Source organism: Bos taurus, chromosome 24 (genome assembly GCF_002263795.3).
Source record: "Bos taurus isolate L1 Dominette 01449 registration number 42190680 breed Hereford chromosome 24, ARS-UCD2.0, whole genome shotgun sequence".
Lineage (NCBI taxonomy): Eukaryota > Metazoa > Chordata > Mammalia > Artiodactyla > Bovidae > Bos > Bos taurus.
Window position 1 is genome coordinate 44,294,522 of NC_037351.1, and position 26,372 is coordinate 44,320,893.

General features: G+C 45.1%; 1 protein-coding gene across 4 annotated transcripts in view; it reads left to right on the forward strand.

Moving 5' to 3' along the window:
• SETBP1 (SET binding protein 1) overlaps positions 1-26,372 on the forward strand; it is a 409,029-nt gene that overhangs the window by 17,443 nt on the left and 365,214 nt on the right. For all 4 annotated transcript variants that reach the window (XM_059881067.1, XM_024984548.2, XM_024984552.2 and 1 more), the window contains exon 2: positions 4,346-4,990. In XM_059881067.1, the coding sequence (XP_059737050.1) occupies positions 4,508-4,990 (483 nt within the window). In that variant the 5' untranslated portion in view covers positions 4,346-4,507. The remainder of the gene's footprint in view (positions 1-4,345; positions 4,991-26,372) is intronic.

The following is a 26,372-nucleotide window of genomic DNA, read 5'->3' on the forward strand; positions in this document are numbered from 1 at the left end:
TAGAGCCAAGCAAGATTCCCCTTGGCTCTCGGACAAATAATTCTGTAGGCTCACAGTACCCACTTTGGAGTGTCTCAGAGGTCTATGACCATGCTGGGTGTAATTACACTGTCTAGAGTATGGAAGAGATCCTGGTCTTGTTGCATTCATTGCTGAGATAAGTACGAAGTAAGGGACTCAGCACCTCACTGTTGGGGAAAGGCAGGCCCAGTCTCTGGACTGCTTTCTCAGTATTTTCCCCAGCACATCCCTCCCTGAGCCCCTCTATTCCCCCGGGACCTGCTGAGCGCTCATTTCCTAAGCGCATGTTATTGTACCTGTAGTGCTTCTCTCACCTCGGGTCCTGCAATCAGCCACAGACGGGTTAACTGTTGTTGGCCTAGAGGCCTGAGCAGCACAAAGTGCCCTTTGTGCACTGCCCACTCTGGAGGAGCCACTGGCTGCTGGAATGTGACAAGGCGAACGGTTTTCACCTTGCTTTTGTTTTCACTTTCGTCTGAGTGTGTGCGTGAGCGTGTGCGTGTGCTCACGGGGTACGTTGGCTGGTGGTGCCACAAGAGGACTCCCAGTGTTTTCCCAGATGCACCAAAAAAACTGGACCTGTGAATCTGGGGTGACAGCTACATGCTGGGAGAAGGCCAAAGGAGAACAGCGGCTTTGTGTGCTGGTGCAGTAAACAGAAGGTTTATGTCTTTGCTCTTTACTTTTGAAAGTGTCTCTCTTGCATGTGGCCATGAGGGGCATAGACAGCGAACTGTGCAGGGGCCGCCTGCCTGGGTGGATCTGCAGTTGGAGTCGTTTGAACCACAGGACTTTGATGAGCTGTCAGGGGCTAACTCATTTTCATTCAGAAAGAACTTCAGGAAGTCCTCCCTGTGCCCCATCCTGCATTGGGTGCTGAAGCTAATGTATAGTCATCATCGACCTCAGCCTGAGCCTGAATTGCAATCAAGAAAGGAAAATAAGATTTGTATCCTGGAAACAATGAGGAGACCATGTATGACTAGTATTTAGTGGCAAGCTCTGCAGCTGCAAGCAGTGTTCAGTCAGGCCAGGGAGTGAGTGCTGTGGTTCAGAGTTTGCAAAATGTTGTCATGGAGAAGTGAAGACTTGGGCTTGACCCTGAAAGGTGGGAAGGCTTGGTATCTGCTTGTTCCTTTGTCCATTCATTCCTTCATACAACAAACATTTGGAAAACACCAGTTGTACGCCAGGCATTGCCTGGATGGTTGAGAGAGGATATAAGAAGAGATTCTATAAAAATATCAAGGTGGAAAGAACTCTGAGTGTGTAATGCCGCTGTGGAGACTGGTTTGACTTGAATAGGGAATGCAGCTTGATGGCTAGTGAGCTCTAAGACTGAATTCTTAGAGTAGACAAGTATGGAAAGTCTGGAATTGATGTGTTCCTGGATGGGATTATTTGAAACTGCATTATGGTTTCATCTCTAGTGTTCATCAAGTAATACTCACGCTGCCTTGGGTTGGTCCTCTTGCAACAAGAATCGGATTTCATCCAAGCCTCTTGATGGTCCCCCTGTTTCTAATATTGGGTTCCCTTAATTTATCTTTCTAAAGCATAGCTTTGCAAATACCCCTTGCCTACTGACATCACCTACTTAAATGGCTTCCCACCGTCCGTAAGATAAAATCCAGCTCATTAGCGGCGTGCCGTCCAAGGGTGTCCGTGATATGGCTGTAACCTTTTTTCTCTTACCAGTTCCCAACTGTGCCGCACTTACTAGTCGAACCTCGGCTTTCTCTCTCCCGAACGCAACTCTGTGCACTCCTGGCTGGGTCTTGCCTCATGCTGTCCCTCCTGTCTTCCGTGTCGCGCCTTTTCCCACTTTACTTACCGAAGCCCCTCAAGGTCAAATGCTCTCTTGAGGCCTTCCTGTGTGGTTTCCTCTCTGTCTACACCTTGCCCAAGAGGAAAACCCTTTCTCTTCCCTTTGTTTCTATCCTTTATTATAGGAGGTGAAAATCTCTGTTTTGTTTTTCAAGTCTCTCTTCAAGAGTGTAACCTCCTTGAGGAAAAACTTGTATATTAATCGTTTCTTAGGATCTTGACTTGAGGACTAAAAGAAAAAATGTTGAATTTTCAGTTTTTGTGGATCTCTTACTATTTGAGTTTTAAGTTTTGGAACTTTGTGTCCTATATTCATTAGCTACTGATTTATACTACTAAATACAAGAAACTCTGAAGTGAATCGTTATTTAAATGGAACATACTTTCTCAATTCTGATAATTCATCTACCTTGTACTCTTATCTATTCCTCTAAAGTTTAGATTTTACTTTCTTTTCTCTCATCACAAAACCGGCAATAGCTGTTGGCCTACTCTGGTTCGAAGGTCCAAATAGATTTAGTTTAGGAACTTTTTATGGAGAATATGCCTCAGCTTTTGCTCTGACCAAAGTATGCTTTGTAGGTAGGTACCAGGATATTAAAATGCTACACTGGAGATCCCTGTCAGAGGGAGCAAACCACTGAGCACTGCTGTCATAAGAAGCATGGCTGCCGATTTGTATGAATCTAACGCACAGAATGAGACAGACCTACTGGGCTTTTGCTCAGTAGAGGTAAGCAGGGACAGGTTCTCAGGCATCTTGATGCCTCCAACAGCAGTGTGTTTATCTGACACCAATAAGAGAGGCCTCAATGAATATTGACTTGAATATGACTTTTTGAAAATTATCTACAGTTTTGGGCAAGTAGGCAGATCAGTCTAGATGAGATAGGAACCTCACCAGTAAAGAAAACATGAAGTGTCAACTGGTCTAACTGCCCTCCTCTGCTCCTCAGTGGGGACTTTGGCCCTTTTGTAGCATGGGGCACAGGTTGCTGTTCAGTGTTGACAGCTTTGGAGAGGATGCTCTCACCAAACAGCCACTTCTTTGCAGAGGTGCTGCATTCATTGGGTTTTCCCCCAAGTGGAAGCAACTGTAAACATGTCTTCCTGCAGGGCTAAGTAGTTCCCAGGAGCTGATTATATTCCTGGGCTTCTCTGGGGAGCAGGGTCCATGTTGAAGCCCTGCTGCCTTGCTGGCTGGCTTCCTCACAGGGCATCAGCTGAAAATCTACTGATCCCCAAGGGTGGAAGTACCTGCTCGATTTCCAGTTCTTGGCCGTTCTAAGTGTGTCTTTGTGGGCATTTCTGGAAACTTCTGGTGGGCACATTTGCTGGTCAAGTCCTTAAATGATGGGCTCAAAGCTAACAGTCTAGGGTATGTTGTAGTGTCTTCTGCTGAGTGGCCATTGTGAAGGCTTGGTTGTAACCTTATCTACAGCTGGGGTAGAAGGAGATGATGTCTTGAAGTTCAGGGCAGCCCCAGGGCTTGAAGTTTTCTCTTGAAAATGAGCATTTGGGCTTTCTTTTGAGCTTTAAAGTGATGAGTATAAAGTTGGGAATAATGGGACATGGAGTGAATAAGGGTGAAGGATAGCTTGGTGAAGAGAAAGGGAGAATAAAAAGTCTTGCAGGGATTCCTGACACTTCCAAAGGCCTGTGAAATGCTCCCTCTCTCCCTCTCTCTTTTTTTTGTTGTCATGTAGACATAATGCCACTTTATTTAAGGGCCAGGAAGGGAATTAAAACTGTCTCGGGTGGCTATTTTTATCTAAAAGATAGATAGCGATTAAAAAACTTTTGTGTCAGAAACACATTTAGCATTTGTTTTGCATTAATCACAGCATTAGAAGTAATTTCTTACTGAACTCTTTTTGTTTTCCTTTTACAAACCTTCACCTCAGCTTTGCATTTGTTTTAAGAAATAAAGGCAAGACATGTGCATGATTAAAATAATTCACAATGAAAGATGATAAAGAAAGAACAGTCCAGAAGCTCTTCTTCTACGGGGATGGAGAGCTTGGGCCAGGCAGCCCAGGACTGTGTTCAGCTTTGCAGACTGTTCTTCACATGTGAGAGGGAAGTTGTGCAAGAAGCCAGCCAGGTGCAGTTTCCACAGACCCGAGTATCAGCACTTAGACTTCCTTTCGTCATAGTTGGCTTTGATGGTGACTCAGCCGGCTGTGGCTTTGGTATAAGAAGCATCTAGCTTGTTACTGGACTGGAGGACTCATCTCTCTTTATTCTTGGACCCACAACCATAAAAATTAGTAACAATTCAGTGAAAGACTGTGTCTGTGCGAGTGTCTCCCCCTCTGCTCCCATATAATACAATTTGGGGATGTGCACTTTCTGGTTTGATTTTTTTCAAATCATTTTTTTTTTCTTTTTCTAATGCCATAGATAAGTAGGATGGGACTTCTGGAACTTAGTTTGAGTTCCCTTTGGGGGTCATTTTTTCCTGCCTGCCATGGCTAATTATCTCTCTGCTTCTCAGTTGCAGATCTGATCTCTTCTGAACAACCTCACGGTGTCTCCTTCCCTGGGGCTCTGAGCCCAGCCGGACCACTTTCTCCTTGGAATTTTGGGTGCCGTCTCTTCTCACCTTTCCCTTTTCCCTGTCTCCCTCCTGAGAACTCTTGGCAACTGGAGGATTGTCATGGAGTCCAGGGAAGTCTTAAGTGGCTCCCGGCAAAGGGTGAGTGAGTCGGAATTCCTGCCAGTCTCCTCAGCCAAGCCCTCGACTACTCCTAGCTGTACAGGAGAACCTTTGCTGTCTGCTCCGGAGACTGGGAAGGGAATCCCAGCAGGTGGAGAACGCATGGAGCCAGAGGAGGAGGATGAACTGGGCTCAGGGCGGGATGTGGATTCCAACTCCAATGCAGACAGTGAGAAATGGGTGGCAGGAGATGGCCTGGAAGAACAGGAGTTTTCTATCAAGGAGGCCAATTTCACAGAGGGGAGTCTGAAGCTGAAGATTCAGACCACAAAACGGGCTAAGAAACCCCCAAAGAATCTGGAGAACTATATATGCCCGCCTGAGATCAAGATCACCATCAAGCAGTCGGACCAGAAGGTGTCCCGTGCTGGGAAAAATAGCAAAGCCACAAAGGAGGAGGACAGAAGCCACTCCAAAAAGAAGGTAGGGATCCCTGTCGACTAGGTGTTTCGGTTTGTTTTTGCCGTTTTATCCTCAACTGTTAAGGGGCTACTTGCTTATTTATAAATTACTCATTTCTCTGATGGAACACTTGTGGCCTACAGAAAATGTCTTCTGTGTCTTGGTATAGTATCCAGTTTAATATTATGGCTTCTACTGACTGAAAACAAAATGAAAAAAACTACAATTATATTCCTGGAAGTTCTTATTGTGTAGCAGCCAATTGGCTGGGTCAGATCTGGCTAGCTGTGAGAGAATTTTGAGGGTGCTTTTTGGTTTTTTTTTTGGTTTGATATTTACATCGGTTCTCATAGTGAAGAGTAGGAAGTTGAAAATTTTGGTCATTCAGAACAGTCAAGCACCATTATAACACCCTTTTGGTTTTAGTCATTTCTGTACATGTTTCTAAAATAGACAAATTGCTTACTTGAGTGAGGAAGCCCAGTCTTCATAGTAAATTGAGGCTCTTCTCAGCTGAGAGATCATCTTCCCAGGAGCCAGTGGTGAGCTTCTGAGCTGGCGCTGGAGAAATGGAAGGGACAGGGGACTGCTGAGGCTTTGTCTAACACGTTTTGGACTTCTCAGGCGGTGTTGGATGAACTCAGTGTGTTGTCATTTTCCTCATCAAAGTCAATGTGGGTGTGGAAAACAGATCTCTAGGTGATTAATGATATAGTGTGGTTGAATGGATGGATCTAAGGTTTTGTTTTGTGTCGCAGAGGGTTATAGAGACCTCCTTTCCTGGGAGGGGTGTGGCACTCAGCTGTGATAGCAGAGGGCTGCCCTAGTCTAGAAAGTTTTTATCCAAGAATCTCTGGGTCTTGTGAACAGCTCTGAAAGGAGTCTTCTTGTTGACAAGAGTTCTGGAGTTTTAGGTTGTGGATGTTAACTAGAGTTTTTGTAATTCTCTCACATCTTATTTATTAATATTTGGACTCTGGGCATGATGGAAGGTAAAATGGCCCATATGAATGAAGCTTTCTCCTTTATAGTCCAGAAATAGTCTAGTTTTTCTGTTGCCAGTGGTTTTTGAGCTTTGGTGTAGTCATTTTCAATAAACTGCTAAGAATCATGTTGTTTCTTTAGTTGGGCTGTGCCTTTCCTCATGCTACGTGTATTGGCTGATTTGTTGCAGTTAAAAAAAAAAAAATTAGACTAGAAGAGACTTTTCTGGGTGGCCAACACTTTTAATTTGCTCAGACTAACCTGGTTTTCAAACAGAAAGTCCTGCATCCAGGACCCCCTTCAATCCTGAGCAAGCCAGGGCAGTTGATATCTTCTTTAACATTTGGAACACACAAAAAAATCTTTAGAAATTGGTGTGTTTTTACCTAGCATAGAGGTAAGTGCTTTCACCTCTCCTGTCCCCATTTACAACTTTGTGATGCTTTCTGAGTTCTCTGATATAAAATCAAAGATTATCTATATGTACATGGAAACTTTTGAGATTTTTGCAAGCAAATGCAAAGAAATGCAAGCAGGCTCCACTTAGAAAGTTAAATTTTGCTTTGGAGTTGAAGTCTTTTCAGCTTTGAAAATGAATATCTTTGTCGTTGGTCACTGAGATGGCACAAAGAGTATTGTTGGATTTTTGTGGGGGAGAGCAGTCTTGAAAACTGTGGGAACTGTTTTCCCTTCATCACCATCACTGCCAGAATTTGAGCAGCAGCCCACAGTTTAGGGTGTGCAAACCAAAATTCACAATCCTAGAAAGAGTACGTTGTCCTGATCAGTACTACTTCCTTAAGGCCAGAAGACTGTTCCCAAATATAGGCATCTGTCTATTGGAATGCCCCAGAATAAAACTCTGGAATTTGTGACACAGGGATGATTTCAAAGCTGAAATGTGCAGTGGACCTCCACTCTCATATCTGAAATTCTCAGGCTGGTGATTCTCACCCAAAAAGTTGGATGCCCTTTGTGTACGTCATTGGAAAGAGAGATGAAATTGCTTCTTTGAATATGTGACTGACTAAGTGTGCATTTCTAAGCCTGAGCAATTGGAGGTGGAGAGAAAAAGGGGAAGGGCTGAAATTAAATGCATAATGTTGTGTTATGCTGGCTCTCTAATGGGAATATCTATGAAAATTGCTTCGTATTTTATTTCTTTATCCTTTCTACATTGTGTCTAGAGCTGATACTTTTCAGAGATTTACAAATAAAGTTATCAGTACTGGGTCTTAATCATTTGCTAGATGATAGGAAGTTCTCTGATCTATATTGGGTTAGTATGGTAAGTTTATTACTCTTTTAGTTCCTGTTGTTTTTCCAGCAAGGAGTAAGCAAAAGCTGGAGCTAAGGTGGAGAGGTGGAAACCTTGCCTACCATTTGTACAGAAAAGTTCAGTGGAATGAGCATGCAGAATTTATTTGTATGAATGGGAACTACATGATCATTAATTTGGAACAGGGAAAAGGATGAGGATGGCATTTTGTAAGCATTAGGTCAGTGTCTTACTCTCAAATCTAGTCTTCTGGATCTTCTATTGTGAGGCAAGTTGCTCATTGAAGAAGTGTACATAGAGTGATCCCTGGGAGTCAGGTCTTCTGCTGAGCACTTAGAAAACAGCTCTGTGGAGCTGGTCCTTGACTGAGTGGAGATGCCTCCTTGGGTGTCATCTGATCATATATGCTGACTTAGAGCAGGGTTGGTAAACTAGTCTGTGGGCAAAATTCAGCCCCCTGCCTATTTTTGTACAGCTTGCAAGCAAAGAACGGTTGGGAAAAAATAAAAAAGAGAATAATATTTTGTAACATGGGAAAATTATATGAAATTCAAATTTCAATGTCCTTAAATACAGTTTCATTGGAATGGAGCCACATCTATTTATTTATATTTTGGCTACGGCTACTTTTGCACTTCGACAGCAGAGTTGAGTAGTTGTGACAGAGAGTGTATGGCCCTCAGAGCTTAAACTATCTGCTATCTGGTTCTTACCAGAAACACTTGTTGACCCTTGACTCAGGGGAAGGGCAGGGAGTTTTAGGATTACAAGGATTTTGTTTTATCTCATTTTGTTTTGAAAGATTTATCCTCCAAACTTGGAGGCTGGGAAAATGAGTGTTAATCATTATGTGCTTTGTGTTGTTGTTTGTTTTTGTTTGTTTTACTTTTGCAGACCAATCAGTTTTGTTCAAGTCATTGTTTGGCAGCCTTAGGCAAAGACAGCTTATATTGGATCCCAAATGATTTGCTTTTTCATGGTTTTTTTTTTTTTTTTTTGGTAAAAGGAAAGTTCTATAGGATAATTATGGCATTCCTTACATATCACAGCTAGTTCTCTTCTATTTCTGTTTGTACATGTTCTGCTGCTGTGTGTGTGGTATCCTTAAGAGCTTTATTCTGAATTTCAAACCTAGACCCAATCTTCCAAACTGGAGAATTGTTATAGATTTTCAGGTAACATGGTCATGTCAGTAGCAGGATATTAGGAGGGACCCATGAAAATACCATTTCACTGGCTCAAGGATGCATGGACTTGTCTAACCAGTGGACAAGTCACCTCCCTTCCAAGTAAACTTGGGATGACACTTGAAATGCTGTCTGGTAGAGGATTTATGATGAATTGATTTATGTGATGTGTAAGAGCAGCATTTGGTAAGAAGTGGTGACTGAGAAGAGAACTCAGAATTTCAGGGCCTCAGAATTGTCCTTTGGGCAGGTCCTGGGTTGCAGATGGATCCTATAAATGCACCTTGCTGTTTATCACAGCACCCATGTTGTTACATCTTAGACTGACTCAGGTAAGTGGAATTATAATGTAAGCTTCCTCTATTTCCCCTCCAGGTTGCTCAATAAAAACAATAGAGAATATGAGAATGAATCTCTAGAAGCAAGTTCAGGTATAACATGTGAACTTAAAATGTTCTAGCAGTGACAGGTTTTTAAGAGGCTCTTAGCTGGACAGAGCTTAGCAGCTCTCCTCTTTCTGAGGACTTTCTGTGGGAGTCAGGACACTCACCAGATTCAATGTCACGAGAAGGAGAGGGGGTCCTGAGACAAGGACTATACAGTGACCCAAGGTTGGAAGTGTGGCATGGCTACAGCACCAACAGGCTTTGTGATTCTGGATTTGGAGTATAACCTTGCTGAAGCCCCAGTTTCCTCATCTGCCAAATAGAGATGATAGTTTCCACATGATATAACCCAATGGAAGATTTTTTTAAAAGATGGGAAATGTACATTGTACATGTCATAGTTACAGTTCCAATTTTTTGAGCCACATGGCAAACCTTCAGCTAACTCTTTTATTTGTATTTGCTTTCTCTATTAGTCCTTATAACAGTCCTGTTGGATGAGAGATATTTATTTACAGATGAGGAAATTGAGGCTCAGTGGCTTCACATAAGCAGGAGCAGGGTTGGCCTTTGAAGTCAGTTCTCCTAGACTGTTTGGCCAATGCTGGAGTCCAGGCCCCAAGTGCCCACACTGGAAAGGGCTTCTGGAAGGTGAGGATCCAGCTTGAGGGCATTTCTCTCCTACTTTCCCACATGGTAAGGGTGGCAAGATCACGAGCTGGTACACTGTCTTTAATTCCAAGTGTTTCAAAATGTCATGAGTTAAAGTCTTATTTTTTTCCTTTATTCTGCTTATGGATTATTATTTGCTTTTGACCAAAATGCAACTTCTATTTTGTTTTTTTGGACTTAATGTTCACCTTTACCCAGCTTCATCAGGAGAACTGATTTTCTCTAGCAATCTCATATTCCTCAGAGTCTGACATGGTCCTAGGAAGATGTTCAGGATTCCTTCTCAGTAACCCCACATAGAACATCATCATATATGTGTGGAAAGAACCTGTATTTTCTTCTAAGTACTCATAACCCTCTCTTAGGAAGTCTAATAGGTTATAAATTCATTTATTCATCCTTCAAATAGCACCCTCCTTGTGTCAAACCCACAAAGTATGAAGAGGAAAAAGAGTTTTTTAGGTGATGTAGATGGGAAGGGAGTCTGGCATCAGATTGCAGAGAGTGATGAATATCAAATAAGTAAATGAGTTTGCATTTAATTCTGTAAATAATGGGAGTGCTCTGCAGACTTTGAAGTGCAGAAAGGAAGGGTTGCAGGTCCAGGGAACGTAATGAGAGCGATCTAGGACAGAGAGGCATGAAAGTGATCCACTTGTGAGTTGGGAGGGCTGCACCACAGCTCTCCATTTTCCCTGTAGGCTTGTGAGAAGCACATTTCTCACTTGACTTGCTATGGTTGTAGCAGTTTAGAGGGTGTGTTGGGCAGGGATGGAAGGTGGCTCAGACTGCTGGACCTCTGGTACTGCACCACTTCCTCCTGCACTCTGATGGTGGTCCTGAGCGCCCACGAGAGCCTTCCACCCCCCTTAGGGTTCAGGTGTCCTTCTCTCACTCTCATTTGCCCAGCACCTTCTCCGGTCACTTAGAGGTGCATTGCTTGACTGAAGGCTTGCCGTCCCTATTTCAGTGCTTGTGAATGTGAGGCTTTGAACTCCAGGGTGTATGGGCTTCTTCCCCTACAACACTCTCAACCTGACTGGGAGAGTAGGTTTGGCCAGCATTTCTTCATAAGAAGCTGAATTTGCCTTGTTTAATTTTATATTTTCTATCGATTTTTTATTTTAAGCAGCATGTTCCTCTTTATTCATCAGAGTACCTGAAAATTTTGTTTGCCAATACGTTTCTCTGTAGTTATTTTATAGCTAAAAACCTTTTCCACAAAGTAATTGTATCAAGCAGCAGGTAATATTTAACATCTGGAGTTGGTGTTCGGGAAAGGACACTGGGCTTGGGAACAGGAGCCCTGGGCACCATCTCTGCCTCTGTTAATAACAGCTTCAATAAGAATGCTTTACTTTCCTGAATTTCAGTTTTTTGCATGTTAAAAAAAACAAAAACAAAAACAGCTATTGACCTCTGAAACTTTATTTCTCTTCTAAAAACTGGAAACTTTAAGAGTCATTCTGTTAGATGAGGCAAGTTTTCCTCTTTAAGAAAACTAGTTACTATAAACAAAATTGTTGACCTCTCTTTGGGACCCACTGTTCTGTCATCGGATCGTTTCCTTTTTGCCCCAGTGTCAAAAGGCCTAAAATCATGGGAGCAGACGTCAGAATTGAGCTTACAAAGTGGGGAGGTTTATCGAGCTTGCATTCTGTGAGGATATTCTGGGAACGTTTGGTTCCCCTCTTTCTTCCTTGTGTGCTTCCTACTTTTCTCCTGTGTGAGGGATTCCCGGGGAGTCCACAGCACCTTGCTGGCTCTTTCCCGCTGTTGTTAGTTTCACTTTGGAGTTCAACAAGGAACCTTCTTCGGTGAACTCCATACCTTTGAAGATAAACCTGTTAGAGTAAAAGGAGGAAAACTGTGTTCTGTTCTGGATGGAGAGTCATTCGTTCCTTGAACTGTTCAGATAAGAAATAAGAGATCTGTTAGAAAGATTGCCGGCCCTGATTCCAGACCAGGTTCTCTGCAGAGAACCTGCACTAGGAGCTGGTCCCCTGTGACATTAAGCAAGTCTCTCGACCCCTCGAAGCTGTTACCTAACTGTGTGAAAACCAGCGGTCATAGGAACACTTCCTTGCTGGTGTCTTGTGGGGATGAAAGTGCCTGGTATGTTTAGCACAGCACCTCACTCAGTATGCACCACTTTAATTCCTGTTGTGCGTGTCTCTCTTCCAGCTCACCCACAGGACCCTCTCAGCACCCTCTCAGCATGGCTAGCCACACAGTGCCCTGCAGTTGTGCTGGGTGCTCAGAGGCGTGGGCTGTCTCAGAAGCCATATGTTTCTTTAGGCTGATCCTGTTTTTGTACTGCTGATGGCTATGTTGAATTGTGATACGTGGGTTGCAGTACCAGTGTCTTATTTCTGATGCTTGCACAAGCACCTACTAATCAAACATACCTCTAATGCTATTTTTTTTTGGTAGTAAGAATTGGTATGGGGATTTATTTAAAGTCAATTTAAAGGTCTTTTATCTTTGATAAAAATCTTTTATCTTTGTGGTCACTTATCTGCCAAACCAGGATTGCTGCTGAGCTCAAAGCATGACTCAAAATGAAACTTTCAAAGTAGTGTCATAAGGACGACCAGATGGGGTTCAGCTGGTGTTTCCTTGCATCCCTGCCACACTCCCAGTGTTTGTACAGTCACCCCCTCTTCTCAATCATCATTTCTACGCATGCAAAAAGTCCTCTCGTATCTGCATTTCCAGTTGACCTTCAGTTACATTACCTCTTTTCTTTTTAATAAAAGGCAAAATAAATAATTCCTTTTTGCCCTTCTCTGCCCTATCCTTTGACTCTTCTGATTCCTGCAACTTTAAGTGAAAAACATCCCACCTTCAAAACGCTGGAATGCAGGACATCCCAGGATGTCCCCTCCTGCCTTCCTTGTTCCTGAGACATGAGTCACTTTGGTTGGAAAGTCACTGCTTAAGGACTGCCTAGGCAGACAGCATGGGGATATGGCAGGGAAGTTCTCGAAGCCTGGGCTGCAGGCATTGGTTCAGGCTCCTGACTGCCTTACATACAGAAATCAAAGCCAGGAGGCAATGAAGAGGTATTTTTTATCCACAGTAAGCTAAAAATTCATATTATAATTTGCACATACCAGACTACTTTGTGGAAATAGTTTCAACTTGTTTGGTTCTCAGGATGATGACTTGGAAGGTAGCATTAAGGCTCTGCCCTCTGCCACCCCCACAAGAGGAAACAGTGGCCAAAAGGAGAGGCGGCCAGTGGGGAGGGCAGAAGCTCAGTGGAGCCAAAGGTTCCCAAGAGGTGTGCCGATTTACACAGCATGCAAACACCCGCATGGACTAGCAGCTGTACCCAGTGCCTGGAGGATTCTGAATTCTGTGCTGTCTGGTGAAGTCGAGAGCCCTTGGTGCAAGCTGAGGCTGCTGTCGGAGCGTGCTGGAGCATGGACAGCCAGTCAGAGTCCTGCACTAAGGGCAGGTTTCAATGACATAACCTCTAGGGTTCCTTCCTAGCTTCCACAGTGTCCTGCTGAATCTTGCCCTAAGAAGGCCAGGGGCCTCCGTCTGTACCGGCAGTGTATCTTTGTCTCTAAAGTCCTAGGTTTGTTTTTTTTCCTGCCTGCCCCTCCATCCCCTGGCTCACTTCTTTTGCCTTCCCACCAGCCTCTGACCTCACCAGAGGAAACAATGGAGGCCTTTATCGACTCTGAAAAGTCCAAGTAGTTCCCACCTTGGTACCTGGCCCATGAAGTCATTTGATAATCATCATTAGTATCAAATGCAGGTTGCTTCAGTGGTTTTTCTTAGACCTTGTTTATTGTGTTTTTCCCACATTGTCTTCTTCGCCTTTCACAAGCTTCAGCCAGTTTCACAGTGGGGAGGATCAGAGGAAGTGGAGAAGAGAGGGTACGAAGGGATATGAACAGATCGCCGTTCTGTCCCTCATGGTGGGCCACCATGCCTTCCAATAAGAAGTAATCATTTGCAGGTGTGAATGTGCCCAGGAACGTGGGCAGCCTTTCATGCCAAGCCAGTTATTCATTTGTTCAGTGCTATGAATGAAAACACGTTCACAGCACTGAACAATTAGGGGATTTCAGTATTGTTCACTACAGACTGTATCCCTGGAGAACTGTCTTAAAGGAGCTGCTTCTCATGGTGGGTCATGAGTATAGCTAAAGGGGATCTATTTGTAGCCTACAATGGGAATCTGTGATTTCTCCATCTTTGCCCTTTCAGGTGAGCCAGAGATGGACATGGATTTATTTGGGTGTGTGGTTCTTTCTTGCACCATCAGGTTCCTGAACTTACCAATCTTCCATTGGATTCCTCCCATTGACTAAGTGGCAGGTCAGCATCATGCTCGATGTGGGTGCTGTTGGTCATGAAAGCAGCCATGATTAGGAGATCCAGGAAGGGGCTGAGAACCAGGAGTTAAATATGACACAGGCTAGAACCTGGCACCAGATCAGGAGACAGGTGAAGGCCAACCACAGAAGGTATGGGTCAAAAGGAAAGAATGGGTCCACAGCTGGGTCACACTTCCAGCATCCTGGACTTCACTGAGTCAGAAGAGCCTCTGAATATTTCCATTTCAACTTCCTTTGTAAACAAACAGAAGACACCTTCCAAAATCCCTCGTGGACAGTTATTTGGCTGCTTCTCAATGGCCCGCAGGGAGGAGACTTGCTGCAACCTCTTGAGGCAGCTCTGGTTTTGGTAAGACTCTTTCTTACATTGCACCAAAATTATTCTTTTAAAACATGACTATTGCCAGTTTCTGAAACTGTTTCTGGGATCCCATTGTTTTTGGATGCCAAGGCACCTTGGTTCCTGTGCCAGGGATGCTAGTTTGTCTGTGTGCTTCCTAAAAGGCTTCAGTGGAGAGGGCTCCCAGAGCAGAGAAAAATACCAGCAGGTGGTCTGGCTGCAGGGGATTGTGCCCTCCTTTACTGTTAAGTGTAATATCTCTATTAGCAGGTCCCTGGGCTCTTTCAGCTTTCTGGCAGCTTCATCATTGTTGGTATATACTGAACTCAAGGTCAAGGAGACTCCAACTTAGAATTGCCTTCTGCTATATTTGAGGGTCTAAACCATTACATCCTACGTGTGCTGTGCTTAGTTTCTCAGTCGTGTCTTACTCTTTGTGACTGCATAGACTGTAGCCAGGCTCCTCTGTCCATGGGGATTCTCTAGGCAAGAATACTGGAGTGGGTTGCCATGCCCTCCTCCAGGGGGATCTTCTCAACCCAGGGGTCAAACCCAGGTCTCTGGCATTGCAGGCAGATTCTTTACTATCTGAATCACTAGGGAAGCCCATGAATATTGGAATGGGGATCTCCCTAATCCAGGAATTGAACCTGGGTCTCCTGCATTGCAGGAGGATTCTTTACCAGCTGAGCTGCCAGGGAAGCCCATACATCCTACATACAGTGGTCCAAAATGTAGGTGTTTGTATTATCCTTATTATCATTTCTTTGGGCATAGTTCTAGATAGGCATCTAGGTCAAATATTAGTCAGATGGTCTGGTTAGGGTCTGCGGACTACACACAGAAATAGGGCCACTTTGAAATGTAGATGCCCTCTCACAAAAGAGTTCCTCTTTTGTGGTTGCCCTTCTGGGGCATCTCTACATGGCTCTCCACCATCTGTGAACCTGGTTTCTCAATTACATAGTGGCCTTTTTGGATCTAGTGAAAAAGATTTTAAAAATGCGTTATCAAAGGTATTTTCTTCTTAGTTATAGTGTAAGCTCTCTGAGGACAGAAGTTGCATCTTTTGTTTCCTGGCCTGGGTATTAAAGAAGTTCTTGTTAGCTCTGTGCCAGTGAAGGTAGTTCTATGGGGGGAAAAAACTCTCTCTCTTTTTTCTTTTTTTTTTATCAAAATAGGTTCTGCCTAGTCAGCCCTGTGTATTTTGCATTGGTTTTTAAGAAACATCTAAAACCTTTCATCATGCTGTCTTTTCTGTGCTCTCATCCAGATATACTGTAGCAGAGCTGAAGCTTCTAAATTCTGCATCAATCTACAGAGTTGTATGGTGTGTTCAGCATAAATGCTGCATAGGGTTTAGACAGTTCTTATTTGGAGGAATTGATCTCAGAGTATTTAGGGAAAAACCTGGGACAGTACAAGACTGTCAGAATGAGTGCTTCAGATAGTGCACAGTATGGGAATTTGGTGGCAGCGGTCTCATTTGCCCAGCACCTTCATGAAAGATTGGCATCACCCAACTGTCACCTCTTTCTGGATTGTTCTTGGGATGGTTTCATGAAGTAGCTGTTAGTCCTCCCTGTTTTAAAGACTGAGGGAGGGATTTTGAGGGTTTTCAATCAGGGTTTCCCAGGATTACAACCAGGGGAGAGGGAGTGGGGAGACTCAAATCTACATCAGACCCTCGGATTCCTGGTTTCTGGCAGTAGGAAGCCATCACTGAACGGTGCACTTTAGCTGGTCCTGCTGTTACCTCCTCAAGGAGAGAATAATTGAGTTCTATGCAGACCACCTAATCGCTCCTCCTGCATGTCCTTGATCTAGGCTGTGGGTGAACCTGGGTGTTGTAGCTTCATCTGGGAGACACACAGCTCCTTTCTTGGACCCATAGCCACCTCCCTGATGGAGAATATTCAGCAGGACATGGCCACAGTGAGACCTGGGAAGAAGTGATGGCTGGCAGTGCATGCAGCATGGGGTGATGGATAATAGGCTCACTGAGACTTAATCTAGAGCTGTTTACAAAAATATTCTCAAATATCCTGGTTTGGGCTGAAAATGTGGGATTTGGCAAAGGTCCCTTCCAAAACAAGATTCCATTGAGTCTTGTCTGGCCTGAGACTTGAGGGAAGGGTGGCCACCCTGTGCTGGGGGTTCTGGTTTTGATTTCTTCTTCTGCCTTTAGCAAGTGAATCTCTCTTTTCTCATATTTAACAGGACATTAATGCTGTGTCTCTTTCTTACACATTACTTTGAAGATAATCTGAGTGAATCGTTGTAAAAGGGTTCTGAAATGTTAAAAATGCAATGGAAATATAAGACTTTTCTGTAGAACGGCCCTATAGTAGATTATTAACAAACTGCAGTCTCTAATTAAACTTTTCCAGGCTTCCTCCCATATCCCCCCATCCCTAGCCTCTCTACCCCAGCATTGGATAAAGGCCCCAGACGTGCCTGTGATAAACAGCAGCTGCAGGTTGGGCACGATTAGTGGCCTAGTCCAGGTCACCACCACATGGACTAATTGCCCTTTGTGAAATTCTGGAGCAAGAGGTCAGCCCTCTTTCCCCATCTTTGTCACTTCTCAGTCATCTGTATCCCGGTGGCAGTTGTGTTATCCCAGCACCCTTCCCCTCCCCCTACTTCCCCACCCCATCCCCCTCTCATGGAGCCCAGGAAAAAACCATCTGCTGAGTTGGCTTTCAGAAGATTTTTTTTTTTAAAATACCAATTTCCCTTTGTTCCGAGGCAACCTCCAATCAGAGCTGGGGTCTGCTGGGTTTGGTGAGAGGCTGGTATTGTGTTTCATGCTCCCGGAGGAAAGGTTGTCCACTTGCTTTTCTTTTTGATTCGATTCCCTGCCATTCTGCAGGAGAGGCAGAGGTTGCAGCTGCTGCTGTCAGCTGTAAATGGGGGACCCCCTTGTTTAAGAACATGCATGTTAATCCTTTTGCCGGGGGTGGAAAAAACAAAAAACAAAACAGAAAAAAAAATTAAAACCATCACTAGCAAAAGTATTTCTTCCTGTTCCCACCTCATTTTGTAGGTCACACAAGATCTTACTGGTTGCTTAAGCTTAGGGCTTGTTGTCCTTGGATGTTCGCTTGAAGGTCTTTTGATGTCCAGCTTCTTATGTTTCCTGATTTCCTGCTGAAGAGTATGAACTGTGCATCAGAGGCAGAAGAGAGTCATTCTTTGATGGAAAACTTGAATCACAGGAAAAGCCATTGGCCGTGAAAGCTACCATTTTGTTGTTGAGCTGGGAACCTTGCCAAGCACTTGACACACACTATCTACTGACTCCTTCCCACCATGACAGTGGAGGTGGTTTTATCCCCATTTTGCAGTTGTGTGCAGTGAGGTACAGAAACCCCCAGGGCCTGGCCTCAGTCTTAGGATCGGGAAGCTGGGATTCCAGCATGTCCACCCTCTAAACCCTGAGGCAGCTCCTCACTTGGGCATCAGTGGGACTGAGCCTAAGGTGGGGGCCTGAGATCCTTGCTTTCTAACCCTGCCCCCCGAAGACCCACAGGCAAGGGGCCTTCTCCATGCTTCCGTTTCTCTGTAAACTGGAACCAGATTAGCTAGATTCCAGGGAACTCAGAGGGACTGTTTGTTCACACCTCCTGAAAGTTTTATAAGCTCTTCTATTCCTGAACCTTGTGTATTGGCTGTCTTTTTCTGGCACCCTCTACAAGATGAGTGAAAATCCTCTTGGCGGGTTTCAGAGATGTTCTGAGATAACTTCTCAAGTGGTCCTGCAACTCTGTGCACAGAACACCCTGCCGGCCTCTGGCCTTGCACCCCCGGCCCTCACTTGCCACATACGCTCCCAACCTTCACTCATGGGTGTTGCTGGGTGAGAGCCCTTTCCAAACTAAAGGATGTGTTTTGCTCCTTTATGGTAATGAGATGATGGATCGGGGAATGAACACAGAATGAATTCTGTAAATTGGTGAAACCCCATAAAGTTGTTTTTAAACATACCATCTCCTTCCTCCTTTCACTGTTAGGCTGGAATTATGACCCAGAGCACAGAGGGGCTGGAGGATCTGCCTAGAATGAAATATAAAATAAAACAGACACAACAGAGAGAGAGAGAGAGGCCGGGGCTTCTCTTTTGCTTCCTCCTGAGGAGATAGAATTTTCCAAGATAACCTATAATGCGTGTGTGTCTATATTTATTTTAGTATCTTAAAATACATTGTAGGCTCCTGTTAATGTGAATTATAAGAAATATAGTGACTTGACTTAGCAATCAAGTCAGCTTTGCACTTGAAAATATCAATGAAGTCCTTGTTCAAAACCTTACTGTATGAACTGAAGTAATTTTTACTAAATGATCTCTCTTTCACTTTCTAATACAATCCATGAATAAAAACAAATCTTGCCTGAATCAGTTCAGAGAGAGAGCCAGAGAAGACATGTAGACACACTGGATTAGGTGAGAGAGGTTCTAAGTGATGGTGTCCATAAGCTGGGTGACATGGATGCATGGGCAGTGGACCTGGGGCCAGGAAGAGTGGTCCCTGTACTCAGCTCTGCCAGCTGACTCAGGCTGTACTTTGAGTTAGCCTGGGTCCCTTTCTAGCTCTGTTTCACCTGAGGCTTCAGTTCTCAGAGGTCTGAAAGCAGGAGGAATAGGAGGAAATAGTGAAAGGAGAATGTTGACTTCAGAACAGTAAGCTCTGCTAGACTTGAGAAAGGGACCCCAACAAAGAGTCACAGAGCTGAGCTGAGCAGCCCTCAGTGCCCCTGCTGATACTAAAACTGTCCACTCACGGGGCTTCCTTTCTTCTGCATCACTGAGTTACTCATTCACTCATTTAATAAAAGGTATTTTCTTCATTTCCTATGCATTGCATTTGTCCTTGAGATTTTGAGTATAGAAAGAAGAAGAGAGAAAAGCAAGGCTGGCCAGAGGCGTGAAAAAAATCACATCATGCCTTTTAGCAGAAGGAGCGGAACCCAGAAAAGGTAGTGGAGAAGATGGAAGTAGAAATCTGCGGTGTACTGGGGCAGATCAGGTACAAGAGTGGAGGCCACGTGAGAACTGGTCTCTGGAAACGGTGGGAGAGAAGGACAGCGGCTGAAAGAAACAGTGCGGGGCGGGGGGGTGGTGGTGGCAGGGGAATTGTTTATGCTTATGGGCTGGGAGAAGGGCTGCCTCTGCAAGGCTCCCTCAGTCCAGGCAACCAGTACAGGAGGAGGATGGAGTGGCTGCTGAGAAAGCGGGTGCTCCTGGATGAGCTTGGCTTTGGGTCCTGGACCTCTCAGAAGTACTTACTGCTCCACCCGAGGGACTGATGGCTTTCTACCAGTGTGGAAATCACTGCTCACATCCCCTTGGGGGCAGCCATGCAGGTGGATCTGGGAAGGGCTGCCGCAGGCTGGACCAGCTGTGCCCCCTCCACCTCCTGGGAGGAGCAGGTGCTGAACTTCTGGATGCCTGGCTTTCCTTCTGGCTTCATTTCTAAATGACAGCTGACCTTTGCTTCTGATGTTAGGCCTGCGGCAGAACCCACTCCATCGGGGCCCAACTGCCGTGTGTGTGTCAGTAGCTGCTTCTGCTCATCTCGTTAAGCCCAGGGAGACAGTTGCTGGTCCTTGGAGCTTCTCTTTCTCCAAAGAGGACAACCCAGTTGTGGGGGTTCGCCCTGTGGACAGTGGAGGCAAAGAGCTGGAGAGGAAGACATATGTTTAGGAAATGATCCTAGCGAGGCCTGGAGAACATCAGAGAGGATGCACAGTCACGTCCTTCTGTCGTCATGGTCTCTCTGAGGAGCTCTGTCTGGGGAGCCCTAAGAAGGTGGTATGGTTTCATGTGTGTGTGTTTGTGAGTATTCAGTGTTATGTGTACCTGCATGTATGTGTGTGTGTGTGTCTGGCCTCTGGGCAGATAGATACTGTATATGATGCAATAGACCCATAACCGAGAAGCAGATTAGTCTCTGCCCCTAACCACCTGGATTTCCTCACTGCCTCTGTTCTTAGGAGTCCCATCTTGAAGTGAAGGCAATGAAGCAGAAGATACTGGAGTCTTTTCCAACTCTCATATTCCAGTAAATTGCCATACAAATACTGATTCGTGTAACTAGGAGACATATTAATATATGGGCTTGGCTTGACCTAATTATTACTTTCATAACATGCAGAGTTTTGAAGTAGTCACCTATGAGTATAAACTACATATTTATTTGAGAAAAAAGTAGGCATATTCTGTGATAGTTGATGTGAATGATGACAAACAATGAAAAAGGAGGGCACTCATGTGGGTACCTGTGCAGGCGAAAGGATGCAGAGTCGTTCCTCTCAGTTTATATGGACTTGTTTGGCGTTCAGAGAAGGCTCTGAGCTTCACCTCTTGTTGGGGAGGTTGGGTCCAAGCAGGATGGTAATTTTGTCCCAGATGCTGGGGTGTGTGAACAGTTCAGAGAAGGATGGAGAAACAGGAGGCTTGAATGGATCTTGATGGAAGCAGAGGATATAGTTCAGTTCAGTTCAGTCATGTCTGACTCTCTGTGACCCCATGGACTGCAGCACGCCAGGCCTCCCTGTCCATCACTAACTCTTGGAGTTTACTTAAACTCATGTCCATTGTGTTGGTGATGCCATCCAACCATCTTATCCTCTGTCGTCCCTTTCTCCTCCCGCCTTCAATCTTTCCCAGCATCAGGGGGTTTTCAAATGTCAGCTCTTCACATCAGGTGGCCAAAGTATTGGAGTTTCAGCTTTAACATCAGTCCTTCCAATGAATATTCAGGATTGATCTCCTTTAGGATGGACTGGTTGGCTCTCCTTGCAGTCCAAGGGACTCTCAAGAGTCTTCTCCAACACCACAGTTCAAAAGGAGGGAAAAGCAGCTTGGGTATTTCTGAGCCATGGTCCTGGGGGCAGGGTGCTCATTGTATGCCTTGAACCTGTTGGGCTGGCCTGCAGGGTTTACCTGGAAATCCAGAGTGCAGGAAAACCTTGGAAGAGCAGATGAGGAATCCAACTTCTTCCTGAATGGGACAAAAAAGGTATGATACCATCCACCCCCACACTGGGGAGCAGAGAGCTGGGGGGTCTGTGGAGAGCTGCCTTAGGAAATCAAAATATAACAGCATTGGAGGGAAGTGGGCCCAGAGTGGACAAGAGACAGAGGCCTACCGCAGCACACAGTGAAGACAGAAAGTGCCCTTGGTTTTCGCTGTCACACCGAGGAGGCCTGAGCAGCCTTCAGCAGGTGAAAAGGAACGGCCTCAAACATTTTGATTCCTGTGACTTAGAGAAGCTCAGTCGCTTTCTTAAGAATCCATTGACTGTGTGTTAGGGATACTTGTATCCCTGGTGGCTCAGATGGTAAAGAATCTGCCTCCAATGTGGGAGACCTGGTTCGATCCCTGGGTTGGGAAGATCCCTGGAGGAAGGCATGGCAACCCACTGTGTTGGGAGGATCCCCCTGGTAGAGGGCATGGCAGCCCACTCCAGTATTCTTGCCTGGAGAATCCCCATGGACAGAGGAGCCTGGTGAGCTACAGTCCATGGAGTCGCATAGGGACACTTATGAAAAGATGATTAGAAAGTTCCAGAAGAGGTTGAGGTGTCTACAGAAGTTCCAAATCCAGCATTTTGCCGTGGAGTTTTATTTCCAATTATCTATTTCACTGTTTTGCTTTCTGCTATGCTTTGCACCCGTTCCTCTGCTACTACTGAGTTCTCCAGCTCAGCATGTGCATGTGTGCTAAATATCTTCAGTCATGTCCGACTCCATGCAGTGCTATGGACTGTAACCCACCAGGCTCCGCTGTCTATGGGGATTCTCCAGGCAAGAATACTGGAGTGGATTGCCGTGCCCTCCTCCAGGAGATCTTCCCGACCCGGGGATAAAACCTGTGTCTCTTGATGTCTCCTGCATTGATAGGCAGGTTCTTTACCACTAGCGCCACCTGGGACGCCTCCAGCTCAGTATAGGAGGAGCTTTTCTACCCCTTCTGCAAAGAGGTGAAAAGGGAAAGAAAATTCAGCATATGTTTGCTTCCCCTGTCACCTCCTCTCAAACTTTTTTTTAAACTCCTTTAAATGTGAACTTCCCCTACACAATGAGGAGGGACAAGTTGCACTTTTCATGTGTTAGAAAGGAACAAAATGCGTATGGCCATGATGGGGAATTTCCCCCACCTTTTGAGGGCAGGTGTGAAAGAATGAATTAGGGCAATGGTGTGAAAGAATGAATTAGTTATGGCAAATCTCGTTAGTGTCCATTGTAAGGAGAGAAGCTAAGCCATCTGTGGCCACTTGCAAAATTGTTCCTTGTTTGTTTGGGCTCTGCACTGAAGCAGATCTTTGTGGCTTCTGATAATTTGCATACTGTCACTTGTTTGCCAACTGGATGGTGTCTGGACGTGTGTACGTGAGAGAGTGTCTGAGTGGATATGTATGTATATGTTGGTGTGCTGTTGAAATAGATATCTGGGGGGCTGCCTTGATTGGGCTCTGGGCTTGGGAGGGGAATCCTGGGAGCTCCTATGTTATTTTTGGACATTCCTAGTCAATGTCTCCAAGCCTTTTTGTGCTCCTGTCCCTTACTTCTCCTCTGAGTCTCCCATCATCGCTTCAGCTTCCAAGTTCTTAATTGGTGGTGTGTGTTCTGAAAGAGGCAGAGCATATTTAGGGCAGTTTACATCCTAGTTAAAAGCCAAGAGAGGTATGTGTCTCCAGTGTGACCACAAAGTTCTATGTCAAAGATATTGTTGTTCCACCTCCATTCATTCTACAAGTGTTTCCAGTGAGCCTGCTGGAGACAAGTGGTGTACTGGATGCTGTAGGGATCTAAAGGCTGCGTGACCTCCATTACCCCTGTCTTCAGGGAGCTTCCTTGGAGTACAAGCGATGCATAATGAACAACACATGCTCCGTGGATGGGACGAACAAAGTTCTGGATGTCATGCATGGAAGGATTGGTTATCATCACCGAGTGACCACTGAAGTCTGCCCCTGAGGGAGTGTGGAAGATGGAAGATTGTGTAGGGTGTGTGGTCAGAAGGGCTCTCGTGCTAGACTTCTGGGATTTCCAGATTGGCATCCTAGGGAAAGTGGCAAACACAAATCTACAAAAATTAAAAAGCAGAAATGCTCCTTTTGCTTATCATAAGGCCATCCTATGGGAAAGTTTATATAATAGGATAAGAATCTGGGACAAAAGTTCGAGTTCTTCTGTGTTTATATCTAGTCGCACCAGTAATTTATTCTCTCTGTGATGTTGCCACCCTGCGCCTAAATTTCTCTTTTGAAAAAAGGACATCCTGCTTTTTCCTTCTTTTCCTCTTACTTTCCTTTATACTGGGCAGACTAGGGCTATAAAAAGGTTGGTGCTTTCATCTCTTCAGAAGATCCTTTTTTATACTGTAGGGGGCATTCTCCATATCTATCTGAGTGGGTCAAATTGCTTCCCAGTGCTCGATGGATACACATAAAAAATATTAAAGCTGAAAGAGACCTTGAAGATCATCAGAGCAATCTTTCCTTTACAGATGAGGACAGAGTCCAGATCAGAATGTCTCGTGATTTGGCAAAGATCACATGGCCAACCAGTGACAGTCTGGAAAAAAACAATGCTGGGTGCTGAAAAAGAGACAGGACACTTGATTACTCTGGCCTTCCATTGCCACTGGATGGGAGTCTGCCTGCCTGTTTGCTTGGCCCATCTTAGCACAGTTTGGTCCTTCTCTCTTGAATCCTCCTGAACCTCCATGGCTCTGGTCTAGGAGGATCAGATAAAGGAGCCTTTATTTCCTAGCTGCCCTGTGCATGCAGCATCAGAAAAGAGAGACTGGAAATGGAGGTGGAGAAGAGAGAAAACATTTGTCTTGTAATACTTACCTGACATGAAAGCCTCGCTGACAGGCACTTTGAGTACTCAGCTAAATAATGGTTGCAGCCAAGACAAAACATAAAACTGACCCACTAGTTATGTGGTTACTTAAACATGATTTACCCTGCATTATGCTGGCTGGGACCTGGGGTTCTCATTTCTAATGAACCAAGAGACAGCACAATTAATTACATTCAAAGGAGTGCTATTAGACAGCAGACTGGTCATTGCAAGAAAAACAAAAAAAAAAGGTCCTTCAGTTTTCCTCACCTTCCCCCCAGTTTTGCAGAAATACTTAAGAATAGCACAGCTCACATACTGGTGGACACAGACAAGTTTGGGAAAATGGTGAGTGCTAGTGGTCCCAACCGTGGGATGCGGGGTAGGGGGCGATTAGCTGGAGTTGCAATGGTTGGGAGATGGAGAGGCAGGGGTTTGGAAAGGAATTGTTATGTGATTTGGCCGAACGTGAAGAAAAGTTCACCAGGAGCTCTGCATCCTCAGTGCCCTGGTGGACCTGATATGCATCTTCTGTGTACATCTGACAGCCACCCTTGAGCCTCTAACCTCAGTGACCTGCCCTCTTGAGGTGGTTAGCATTTAGAAGTGGCTAGAGTAGAAATAAGGCTCTGAAGCTTTGGAGGCCACATTTAGGCCAGTGAGAATCGGAGCCCAGTTACAGGAAGAGTCCCACTCACCACAATGATGTGCCGATGTGTCTAATCATCTTTTGATCATGTGAGCAGATCACAGGAGCTTTCTTTTGACTCTGATCATTTTAAGGGTGTTGCGGTATCTCCTTTTGGTTGAACATAGTAGAGAAGTCAGCTCTGGGGTGGAGTGTCTAAGCTGGAAAGATGAGAAGGTAAAACCTGAAAGATTTGAAGGGGGCAGGGCCAAAGGTTAAAGGAGAAAGGTTAGCAGCAGGCAGAGGCCCAGGATTGAAATATTTGCTGAAGGCTGACAGGCAACAGAATAGAAGCAGACAAGTGGCAAATTCCTGTTTTCTTCTCTAAATGAGAAAATATTTTGAGTGCTATTCAGTCAGACTGCCTAATGTTTTGGGGTGGGAGCCGGAGATGGAGAGAGAGAACACGAATGTGAGAGAATATTATTAAATTACCCAGGAAGCCAGTGTGACTAGAGTTCAAGGAGCAGTGTAGTGCGTCATCCTCCCTTGCCTCCTTGTTTGGGCAGCTCAGCATTCATTTCTTCACTCACTCATCCAGCACATGGTCATCAGGACCTGCCTTAGATGGAGGGTTTAGAAGCTGCCCATAGGAGTTAGCATCAGACAAATGAAAAGAAAGCCAGACCTGCCTCTCAAAGGTATGCAGGTGCATGAACGGGTGATTCCAATGCAAAGTGCAACTTTTGTTTATTACTGTTAAGGTTGTTTTCTTTTAAAACCTATATCTTAAAACTGTCTGTCTGCTCAGTTTAGTGAATACTTTTATACATAATCTTACATGTAAGATAGAATATAAAGTGATTGCAGCTACCCTAGTAGTCAGGCTATCCCAGGGTGTTGTTTGCTAGTGGGGTTACCCTGCACTGCCCAGGGAATTATATTAGCAAGGCTGAGGTGCCGTGTGTGCATGGATGGAAGAGTCTGGGTGTGGGAAAGTGGTTAGGAAGTAAAACAGCTGGTTCTTGACCTAGAGCCAGCTGCTCCTCCTCCTTACTGGGTCCTGCCTGCTCTTGTTTGTGAGGGAGGCTTCTGTGCTCAGGAGTGCAAGTTCCCTTAGGTTTCCAGGCTGGCTGTGAGCAGCGCTGGTAGTTTATTCACTGGGATAGTTATGAACGACAAGAAGGTAGAGCTGGTAAGGCTGTGACTGTCATTTCCAGAGGGCAACTCACAGGAGTTGAGTGACGTCCCCATGGTGCCTGATGAGGTTGTGGCAGAGCCGGGACCCACCTCAACCCCCTGACTCCCCGGCCGACTTTGTGTTCACTGCCACCTCTTCCAGGAAGTGATGACTCAGAGTATTTTCATCAGCCTGTCTTACCCTACCCCTCCTCTATTTTCTTCCCACATCCACCAAAGCCAATAATAGACCAAAGCAGTTTCAATTTTAGGCAATTTCCTTTTTTACTTAGAAATCTATGGTTAGAAAGGTTGCTGGGGGTGGGTGATGGTGGCTGGGGGTGGGGAGGGAGGTGTGAGAAGCTTCAAAGGGGGTGGGTCTCTCCTGGTTCTCAGCCTGGAGGAAATCAGAACTGGGTACCTTCATGGAACCTTGAGTAGGTCTCTGGAAGATTCCTTCCCCTCTGAAGTTTTTTTGGCTTTTTAGTTCAGGAGGGACTTTCTCTTCTGTCAGTTTAGGAGCCCTGTGAAAAC